Here is an 11,281-nt window from a genome sequence, read left to right on the forward strand (position 1 = left end):
CCTGAGGAAGGAAGAAATGCGATCACTAACGGTGCACGACAGAAACAGGGCGTGACCGACAGCTTGCTGGTAAACAGCAGGCAGCCGCGGTCCAAAGGCTGGGCAGCCAGCAGCATGCTACGAGGTAGAGAGCAAAGCCTAAAGCCCAGGGCTGCTACCAGCTGGCACTTAAGCGCACAGGAAAGCGATTCAAAAGAGCAAACCCTCGCACCATACAAGCACTAAGCACCTTAGTGCATGCAAAAGCTTGCAAAAGCTGCCATCAACCACACCGCAACCACTGGGTGCTCTCCATCGTATGCGTTACTGCTGATTTGTAACTGGTTTGCACGCAGCAAACAGGAGAAAGCTCCATCTCCCACCACCAGGACCCCAGACCGAGCAAGAATGCTCCTGTGCTCTGTCACCCCCGGCGTGACAGCAGACCCCGTGGTCAGTCACTGCGGGGTACAAGGAGTGTGTCACCCCCTGGAAAGGCTTGGTGTCACAACAGGGCAGCTTGGGGGCAGCTGTGGGAGGCTCTGGATGCCAAACCCAGCCGGGAACTCACCTTTTCCCCTAGTTTTCCCCTCAATCCCTCTTCCCACACACCAGCAACTCGTTACATCCACGCTCCAAGATCCCAGAGCAGCAGGGCTCTGCACAGCTCAAAATGAGTTTCAGCGTTTGGGTTTTTTTTCTTCTTTTTAAGTATTTCACACCACCTCAGTTTTGAGACTACCCCAGCAAACAGCTCTTGGAAACATGCACCAAGCACCTCCCCTCCAAGCCGTGCCACCCAGTTGCAGTAAGGACTCAATCGATTTTTAATTATTTTTTTAACTTCGATTTTTTTTTCCTTTTACTCCAACCTGCCTGCACACTTCAGAAATAAAGCAGGTTTTTTTTCTCCCCCAAACTTTTTTATGAAAACTTAAACCCTTTCACACAAAAGTGGGTATAAAACAACCAAGCACACAAGGCAATTCTTTAAGACCTTTATTAACAGATGCTTGCAGTTTGACTTGAAAAAATCAGGTGTATATTTCATACAAATTAAAAATGAGGTTCTTAAAAATCTCAACTTGACCAGATATGAAACAATTTAAAAACCTTTAAAGGTATATTGAGAAAAAACAGGCTTTTAAAAAACGTGTTTATCGTTTCCAAAAGGAGACTTCTTTAGGTAAAAATAATAAAAACCCCATGCTGCATAGATAATGCAGATAGTTCTAGTAATCTGGTCAACAGCAAAAAGCAAGCACTTAAGGTCTTCAGTTCCAATTCTTTTGTTCATTTCTTATTGCTGGAATTTCATTTTCTTTTCTTCTTCATTTCTTAAGTCTTTTCTTTGATGACTAAACTGAAAAAGAGGAAGAAAAAAAAAAAAAGGATGATCAGACAGGTGTCAGGGGGTTATGCAGACATTTTGCCTGGCGAGCCTCACCTGCAATTCACAAATTCTGGCTAAGCCACCTTTCCTGCACACACAGAACCTCACCAAATGCAGCTCTTTAACATCACCAAATGCAGCTCTTTAACATCAGCCCACTTTCAGTGGCCAGAACAGCCAACTTCCACACAAAGGACTCCAGAAAGAGAAGAGATGATGAAGTTTAAACCCAAAGGGATCCCACTTCCACCTCTCCCCGGCCTCCTGGGGTGAGCTGCTGATGTTTGGGCTCTGCTGACACAGCCGGCTCAGCGCCAGGGGACCAGGCCTGGAAAACCAGGCTGGAGAACCCCAGACAACCCCCGGGAAGGCAGGCACGAGGGCAACTCCAGACCTTCAGAAGGTGGCTGAAGAGCAGATTTCTACCTGTGCCTAACAGAGGCAGCATGGCTTCAGCAAGCTGCTGCCCAGACCGCAGAAACCACAATTTATATTCTCCCCTACTACCCAAGAGACAGAAGAGCAACCAAAACTTCATCCTGGTGTTTTTTAAAGCCCATGATATTAAGAATTCATCCAGCAGGTGTTAATCATTACAATGAACACCAGGAGAAAACAAAGGTTCCCATCACGTGCACAGAAAACACCGCAGCAAGGCTTGAAGAGCCATTGAGGAATCCCACTGGATCCAGCAGCCCGCGAGCCCTGGAGCTCTCGGAGCTGGGAGAGGTCTGCGGCTGCCAGTGGCACCAAGCTACTCCCCATGTCCAGCCCCTGCATTCCCTGCTCATCCCCTTCATGTGACCCTGCACCGTCGCTCCCACCAGGACCCAACGCCTCTTTCCGTTTGCCTGCCCTCCTGGCGACGAGCGACCAGCGAGACAATAGGGATGGGATATGAACGCTGGCGAGAGGAAATACAGAGAGGGGAAGGACAGAAAAGGCAGGCACCAGAAAAAAAGCAGAACAAGTACAAACAGTCCTAGAAATGAAAATACTTTCAAAATAGCCACTGTCCATTGGAAGACAGCACCAAATCAGGGCCAGCCCACCTTGCAACAGAACTAGTTTTAGCATCAACATTTAGGCAATCCTCCCAAGCAGCAAGCCACACCAGCACCTCAGAACTTCAACCACCACCACCCTGGATGCCCCTTAAAAAAAAGCCTGTCTCCCACTAGTTTTTCCAGCACTTTTTTCTTTAGATAAAAAGCCGCTACTGACACGTTCTTGCAAATCTTGTGTCAACTTTCCAGAAATTAGTGCCTAGAGGTCTAAATGCCATTCACTTCCCCTTGGGGACCGAGGGATGGAAGCTCGGACACTTCGGAGAAATTAAAGGAAAGCATCGAAAATAAAAAGAAGGGTCAGCAGATGGACACGCACCCGGATGATGGTAGAGATGGTAAGCCGGTATTTACTCAGCCCCGCCCTGCTCGGCCTCGGGAGCGGACGTGTTCTCAGCTGGTGGTTCGGCTGTCTTCGTCTCTTTGCCATCTTGTGGTTTAGGGTTCTCTGGGCGTCTGCGTCTGTAGTTGAAGTTACGACGGTACCGACGTTGAGGTGGCTGCTGACTTTGGGTCTCATCCCCTTGGTTCTCCTTATCTTCTTCGTTCCCATCCTCTCTAGGCTGTCTTTGACGAGGAGGACCCCTGAAAGTCAAGCTAGGCTTTAACAGTGCAGCAACTGACCATCGCCATGTTCTGTCTCTGTTGCCAGAAGGCAAGGTTAAACCAAAAAAAGTCGATCTGCCGCATACCTGCGAAATCGGGGTCTATAACCTCGATACATGTTCTGCCTGACTGGTCTGCCTTGGTCTCCTGCACTCTGGTTGTCAGCACCCTGGAAGACATCAGGCAACAAACCATTTTAGATGCAGGAAAAAGCACGGGAACGCCACAGCTGGCCAAGTGGTGAGGGGGACAGCTCTAAGGGGGCTGTCGGGTTTGCTCAAAGGCGTACAAAGCATCCTAGGGTGGAAGAGTACACCCCATGCAGAGTTTCTGTTTCTTCCATGCAATCCTATAGAAGTTAATGCAAATTGCAACACTCTGGCTTTTAAAAGCTGTGACATCACCACCTTCAGCCTATCCACACCTGCTACAGGGTTCATCTTCCTGCCAAATCTTGCCAAGAACACCCCCCAGTCTCCAGGAAAGGTGGCAAAACCCTGCGTCCCACCACCCTGCTCCAAAGCAATCGAGCCAGTTTGAGTGTCACGCTTCAAGCGGCCGTTACGTTACCTCCACGATCTCTCCCTGCACGGGAGGGTTGGAATATTGTGGTCGACGCCCGTAGGGCCTACGCATATAGTAAGGTGGGTACCGCCGCCTGCGATAGGGACGGCGTTGCTGGGCTTGACCTTCTGGTATGTTCTCTGCTCCTTCGTTCTTTTCCCCACTCTCACTGTTCTGGTAGTTTTGCTGGTAGTTGCGTGGAGGACCCCTACGACGTGGATATCGTCTGTAATGGTTACGGTCTGCTGCGTATTTACTGCCTTGCACTGGAACTCCACCGGGACCTGTAACATTAGCTGCCTCCGCACCCTAAAGAGCGGGGACAGCGTGAGGTAAACGGTCAGCATCGTTATCACTTAGAGCATAACAGAATTTAGTACTGAGCAACGACTGACATCCACCTTGTAAAGCCATGAAAAAACATTCCGTCTCCTTGGATGGCATCAGGCACCGACTCAAACCACAGGCACCACACCACAGCCTGCAGACCGATTTTTCCATGCACACTCCAACCCCCGAGAGATGTGTTTACCTTTTCTCCCTCAACCACATCAAACTCCACGGTCTCTCCATCTCCTACGCTGCGGAGGTACTTCCTGGGGTTATTCTTCTTTATGGCAGTCTGAGAACATAACATTGCAGGATTACTTTTACAGGCACAGCATGAGAATGCTACTTAGCACATCTAAAGACTTTTTTTTAAAAAAAAAATTAAGAAACTTGAGTATTTAATATCTTAGGAGAAAGACCTGTACTCCTGAAAAAGCAATTAAGCCACCGTGAAAATCCAGGAAGCCAGAAAATCTACCTGTATTACTATAGTTATGGCCTATTTGAAATGTACAACAGCTTTACCACTGACTGGAAACATCTGTCAACACGCTGTCTGCGAGCTGAAAAAGCAGTCTGAAAACAAACAAACAAGAAGCACCCCACAATACAAGCTGGCCAGAGTATTCCTAACCAGAGTTCTGCATTTAACACCCCCGTAGTATTTATTCATCCCTCTGAAGCACATACACCAACGTGTAAGCCTTTCCAATCCCATCCACAGACTTCAGCCCTCTACCATTTCCCACACCACCGCAACAGCCTACGTGTCCCAAGCTACATAAACACATCGACAGCCAGAAACCAAGAGATTTCTTTCTCTCAGGCTTCCAATACCATCACTCCAGCCGCAGCATTTACCAGTCAATCACAAATCTACTCTAGCTGCGTGCGTATTATACACCAAGGATTAGCCCTTCCAAGGTGTCAGCACCAGACAAGCCTTTGTATCAGTATCTGCATGTTAAACGACATTACTAGAAAACACTGAATTTTCTGTGCTGTTCAGCAGCGGATTAAATTTTTGACAGATGAGTTAACACTCAATATGCACTGCTCTCTGCCACGTTATGCTTATCAAAGGCTTTAACTGAACAGTAATACAAGTGTAAGTGTAACAACTTTACAAAAAAATACCAGCAACAGAATCTGACTGGATTTTTTTTCCCCTAAACGGAGCAAAATCTATGGGAAAACATGCCCACAAGCCTCAGCCTATAGAGCAGTGATTTTAGGGAAAGAGAGGAAGCTTTATTACAACAGCTCTGCATGAGACCCAAGCTTGATAATGGGGATGGGGAAAAAGTATACAGCTGTAACTCCTAAAACATGCCCATTTCTTCCAGATGAGACCCCTGAAACTGTTTTGCTATGAAAATCATTACTTGAAACAAATCACTGCCAAACTTGCTTTTACAACCACTGACGGTAGTTACAGGACAAGTCCTGAAATCTGACTTGTAGGTCAAGGTCACTTAGGGGTTACCCTACTTGCAAATCAAGTAATAAAGCCTGAAAGCTTTCCTTCAGGGTATGTATTCCTGCCTCAGCACACAGGAACACGGTGGAGTCACTTGGCCTTCCTCCACTGCCCATTATAGAATAACCTTTGCTAAACAAATGCCTCTACATTTTAATAGCAGGTAATTTAGGTACAGCACAAGCAAGAAGCCGAGAGCTGACAAATTAAACCGGAGTCAGGATACTTCCCAGGGGTTACTCCTCCCTCCCTCTGCGTTTGCAACATCAGTAGTGTACCCCTAACTCAAAACAAACCAACAAGCCACAGGCTCCTAAATGCCAGAAGGAAACCATGCCCTGCTAAGAACTCTTTGTGGGCTGCTGCACAAGAAATCCTAAGACAGAAAGGAAAAAAAAAAAAAAAAAAAAAATAAAATCACACTGCTGATCACAGCCTTGTAAGTCCGACACGAGACTAACTAAAGCCAACCTGCTCCATGAAATAAGCTGCAAGCGCAGTGTGCAGTCTCACCCTGGTCTAGTTTCCAGAGGATTACATGCTCACCAGACATTGTATCTGAGTGTACATATCTGTTAAACAGAAAATATACCTATTAAAATGTTTGCAGGCTTTCGCTGAAAGCCTGGAGCAATAAAATCTACCAAAGTTCTGCCTAAAAAAAAAAAAAAAAAACCAACCACCTTCACTGGTGGCACTTCATCCCTATTACAGCCCAATTAATTTCTCTCCCTGATGCAAGCTTTTAATTTAACTTTATTTCCATATGCTTATTTAACAACTATATGGATCCACAAGGCAATTTAACTGGACTTCAAAGAGTTATCCCCAAGCCAACAGAGCACACTTGCAGACAGCGCAATTTTCATCACTATAGTGTGTCAGCCCGCTCAACCCCACAGATCTCGTGTCCTCACGATGGATGTGCAAAACCCCCAGCCGCAAGCTGGCTCTACATGCCATCCAATAGTGAGAAACAGTTGTTTGTGTTGAAGTAACGGTTTTTGGAAAAGGTGAGGCTCCCTCACCACCTCAGCCCTACTTACACAGGTCATGCATAGCAAGTTTCAGCGAGGTAACGCATTTTAGTTCCGAGGAAATCTTACCTGATGGACAAACACATCTTCCTTGGTGTCATTCCTGCAAGACAACAGGACATTGAAATCCATGCACGAAATGCACAGTCAAGTTAAAAATTCAATTGTCTGGGGTGGGAACAAAACACAGATCTGTCGAGACAACTAGCTTTCCGCATCAGCCTTGCTCCTCAACCTGCTCTCAGCTAGTCCCTCTACTAGTTTACTGCCTGGAGTAAGGAGATGGCCAGGTAGGTTCAGAGCAAGGTTCAGAGCGCAGGCTGAAGCGCAGCAAGTTGCAGCTGAAGGCATTCTTCCTCCCTCCTGCACACCCCTCTACCTGTCACATCCCACCAATGGAGATGTTCGCAGGGGAGAGAACACCCGACAGTAACCTGACAGTCACTCCTGGCAGTGCTCTGCGTGGGCATGGGCCTCCACAACCTTTGGAACAGGCTGTGACACCACCACCCTTGGGTGATCTCTCCAGAGTTATATCCTCTCAGCCTCAACATTTCCTTGGTTTAAGAAGCCAACACCACCAGCTGACCACTGAAGGCAAACAGGGTTAGTCAAGCTGCGTTTGTGAGCACAGAGAGGGAAGAGCTTGGGTTTCTCACCTCACAAGAAACAGAGCAGCTCAAGCCCGCACCTACGAAGATCCAAGAGCATCCTTCAGCGCTATCACAATACGCAATTAACACGCTGAGGCCAGACAACCCCCCTACAGTACCAACCTCGGTCAGAAAAGTTTCTCTTCTGCAATTAAGAGGTACAGCAGAAACAGCCTCTGTGCAGGTCTGAGCGCTGCACGTGCCGTTTCTACCGCTCATGACAAACTTACAGCCGTAAATCCCAGCTCGCGTTGCACCAACTGAACCTCACCACGGGATGAGTTTCATTGGTTTGACTCAATAGCAAAGTGGCTTTAATTTCCTAGAATGACTGGTTAAAGACATTACAAAGCAAGCTTGCATGAAAATGTGCTCAGAACTGGAGAGCTTACAGGTACGGGTAACAGAATTAAGAATTTTTTTTTTTTAAAAAAAAGATAAAGCCAAGTGTTCCTCACCACTGGCTTGAAAACGTGAGGATGACAGGTAAGACTCTTCCAAAAACTCAAGCCCAGCTATAGTTACTCCATCAGACAGCACTAGAAAAAAAAAAAGTCCCCGTGCTTAATCATGGAACTGATGTCTACAAACCTCAAAGGTTACTGGAAAAAGCAGAGCCAGCCCAATCACCACAAGGCAGCTCACTTCTGAGGTGCCACGATGCAGCATCCAGCAGCCCTCACAAAGCCTGAGCCTAAATATTTTCTTCTTTACCATGCAAGGTCTCTTGCCAGATGCTCCAAAAGCTGAAAACCTTCAGAAGATCCCACTAACAGGCTTTCAGTAAAAATGCTTAGCACCTTCCTCCACTCTCAACTGAAAAAAGGTGGTAGGAAGCGCTCATCATCTGTGCTCTGCAAGCGCGGATGCTCTCGTTCTCGCTTAGGTTTTGGGCAACCAGACCAGACATTTGAAGTCCTTTTGAAAAGTTTCTATTCAAGAAGACACTGGAGGTTTAGATCAACAAATGACACTGTTCCACAGACCCAGCTCCAGGTGAATAAACAGTTAAAAAAAATAGACTGTCCAATTTTAAAGCCCAGTGCCACACAGCACACGATTCCCAACGCTGTTTTCCAGCGAGCACATCTAGATAGTGTCATAGTAATAGCGATCGCTTTCTCAAAATAAAACTTGAAATGGTACCAGAGAAACTCCCATTCTGAAGGCCCAACAAGCCATTCAGCTTATCTTTGCCCTAAATGACTCCGCTTCCAACATTCTTAATCCATGAAAGTGGGGAAAAAAAAAAAAATTGGACAAGCAGACAGATTAAGAGAACACAACCAGTTCAGCAGAGCACTGAATACAAATCCAGATATCAACGTGCAGCTCCAATTATGGTAAGAGGACCAAGCCCCTGGCCTGCAGGTCCATTTATTATTTTGACAACTGTGAGAAACAATTGACAGATGCTCAGAATTCAAACCGGCATTTCACAACAGGAGCGCGCTTTGACGGTTAAGAGGAACGCAGGAAGCACTCAAAGCCAACGTGCACCTACACCAAAGGTAACATTTTACTTCCAAAGTTCACGTTAGCTGCAAGCAGACCCAGCTGAAGCAAAGACAGGCAAGGGCAGGAGCTCCCGTGAAGTTTCCCTTGCAGCAAACCAGAGAGATTCCAGAGTTGAGGAAATGTCCTCCAGTTGAGTTCCCATGCTGCCGCTCTAATCTCCTGATAACACGAGATCACGCTGGGTTTCTCATTAAAAATGGCAACCTCAGGGATTAAACAGCTGCCAAATTAATGACTGGGGAAGCCATTTGGATGTCTTAACTAACTGCTGTTGCTTCCTCGCTTGACTCACATCACTCAGCATTTCCACTACTGAGGGAAACAGGAAAAAAACCCTTCCCTAGAGGTAGAGTTTGTGGCCTATGACTTTATACACGTTTACAAAAGCCAAAGACATAAAAGCTTACAGCACCATATAGAACACGTAACACTAAAACACTTTTTGAGGAACACAAAGCGGGCAGACTCAGAGTCAAGTTTTTAAAGTTGCAGACGCAGAACCGATTGAGGAGCTTGGCAGATGCTTCAGGCTAAGTCATCAGGTAACAGACAGTTTAAAAAGGCAGAGTTTAAACCGAACCTAAGCAAAAGGGCCAATAAAAGCTCCAACAAAGATGGAATCCCAAGTTTTCAGCCAAAACTTGGGGTTTGAAGCACTAGGTGGATAAGGGGAACAGTTCTTTGGAATATGGCCTCTGCAAAATAACCCCCGGGGAGGCCCTCCAGAGCTGGTGGGTACCACAATTTCCCATTTTTCCAGATTCAATTCGCAGAGCAATTCCAGGACTCCTCTACTACTGGATAGCTACACTGACACACCTATTTTAAGTACTTACACAACTCAGTAAGTGTTAAAATTTTTCTTTCAAACCAAGCACTGTCACAAAAAGAACCTTCTAGGCACTTGTTTCTCGAGACCCCTTCGTATCCCAGCCCTGCGGCCTAAGACAGATCTGGATTTTGCTCATTTCCTTAAACATTCAGGTTTCCCTCATGGGAGCACATTTTTAACTACCAACCCCTCCAACCTTATTTTTTTGCTGGCATGGCTGTGAGCGAGCTTCATGCAGAGGTTTACACAAGAATCTCCTGCATGCGAAGAGCCACCAGCCTTTTATACCCTTGAAAACGACCCCCTCCTCCCAAAACCCAACCCCCCATTAAAAATATATCTTAATATTAAGAAATATCAGCAGGAGTCGCTAAGGGAGCACGGCTCCTGCTGGGATTAGCGCAGGGAAAAGCCAGCCCAGTGGGAGACACTGGGATAGGGGTAGGGCCTGCCTCGCCTGCTGTCCCCAAGCAGGGCAGCAGTGTCCCCAAACAGGGTGGCGGTGCCCCCCAAGCAGGGCCTCCCAGGCAGGGTGGCAATGTCCCCCAGGCAGGGTGGTGGAGCCCCCCAAGCGTGACCCCCAAGGAGGGCGGCAGTGCCCCCCCGAGCAGGGTGGCAATGTCCCCTAAGCAGGGCACCCCAAGCAGGGTGGCAATGTCCCCAAGCAGCGTGGCGGTGCCCCCCAAGCGTGACCCCCAAGTAGGGCGGCAGTGCCCCCCGAGCAGGGTGGCCATGTCCCCCAAGCAGGCCCCCCCCAGCAGGGTGGCAATGTCCCCCAAGCAGCGTGGCAGCACCCCCTAAGGAAAACCCCCAAGCGGGGCCCCCCGGGCAGGGTGGCAGGGTGTGACATAAGCACAGCCAGCCCGCCCCCCCCCCTCCCCCCCCCGTGTCACCGCGCCCCGCAGGCCCCACCCCCCCGGGCCCCCTCACCTGTTGATGAAGCCGTAACCGTTCCTCACGTTGAACCATTTCACTGTTCCCAAAACCTTCGTTGCTGAGGGAGGGGGGCGGGGGCGGGGGGGTGACACACACACACACACACACACACACACACAGAGAGGAGGCGGCGGCGTCAGGGCGGCACGTGGCGGGGCGGCGCACACAAAGGCCCCGCGTGGCGGACATTTTGAGCCGCCCCGCCCCCACCCGCCGACACGCGGGGCCCGGCGGCGCGCGCGGGAGGAGGAGGAGGAGGAGGAGGGCGCCCAACGGCCGCCACGGGCGCGCGCGCCGGGAGGAGGTGGGAGGGAGGAGGAGGAGGAGGAGGGGGAGGAGGAGGCGCGCGCCGCCCCTCAGCGATGGCGGGCGGCGGGACGCGGGGACACGCGGGGCCGCCCGACCCCCAACCCCCCCCTCCCCTCACCGATGACCTTCTTGTCCCCGCCGGCGGGAGGCGCCGCCGAGGCCAGGCCGCTGCCCCCGTTCCCGGTGCCGCCGTTAGGCTTAGAGTCGGCGGGGGCGGCGGGGGCCGCCGCGGGGACGGGGGCGGCGGGCGGCTGGGTCTCGGCCTCGCTGCTCATGGCGGCGGCTGTTCGGTGCGGACGGTGGTGGTGACTGGCTGTTTGCGCCGCCTCCCGCGGTGTGATGGTGACTGAGGCCGGCCGTGGGGGGGCTGCTCCCTGCTCCGGGCTCGCTGAGCTCCGCTCTCCGCTCCCGATACCGATCGAACTGGCCACAATGGCGGCCCGCACCGGCTAGCCACCCCGCGCGCCCCGCCCGCGCCGCACGCTACTCGCCGCGCGGCCCGTCCGTCAAGCGCCCAGACAGCCCGTTGGCTCTTCCCCTACCGGTCACCGCCCCCCGCCGAAAGCCTATTGGTAGC

The 11,281-nt window shown here is 50.0% G+C and overlaps 1 protein-coding gene across 2 annotated transcripts; it reads right to left on the minus strand.

The window, feature by feature from the left end:
• Positions 1–963: 963 nt before the first annotated feature.
• Positions 964–11,155, minus strand: YBX1 (Y-box binding protein 1). 2 transcript variants are annotated; one of them, XM_037380370.1, is made up of 8 exons: positions 10,823–11,155; positions 10,390–10,453; positions 6,526–6,559; positions 4,142–4,231; positions 3,616–3,918; positions 3,132–3,214; positions 2,759–3,024; positions 964–1,342 (listed from the first exon to the last, which is right to left on the minus strand). In XM_037380370.1, exons 1-7 carry the CDS (start codon positions 10,977–10,979, stop codon positions 2,790–2,792), a joined length of 966 nt encoding a protein of 321 aa, XP_037236267.1. In that variant the 5' UTR covers positions 10,980–11,155; the 3' UTR covers positions 964–1,342; positions 2,759–2,789. The 2 variants fall into 2 exon arrangements, with proteins under 2 accessions (XP_037236267.1, XP_037236266.1); XM_037380369.1 differs by having other exon boundaries at positions 2,759–3,036.
• Between the last annotated feature and the right edge of the window lie 126 nt (positions 11,156–11,281).

Source organism: Falco rusticolus, chromosome 3 (genome assembly GCF_015220075.1).
Source record: "Falco rusticolus isolate bFalRus1 chromosome 3, bFalRus1.pri, whole genome shotgun sequence".
Lineage (NCBI taxonomy): Eukaryota > Metazoa > Chordata > Aves > Falconiformes > Falconidae > Falco > Falco rusticolus.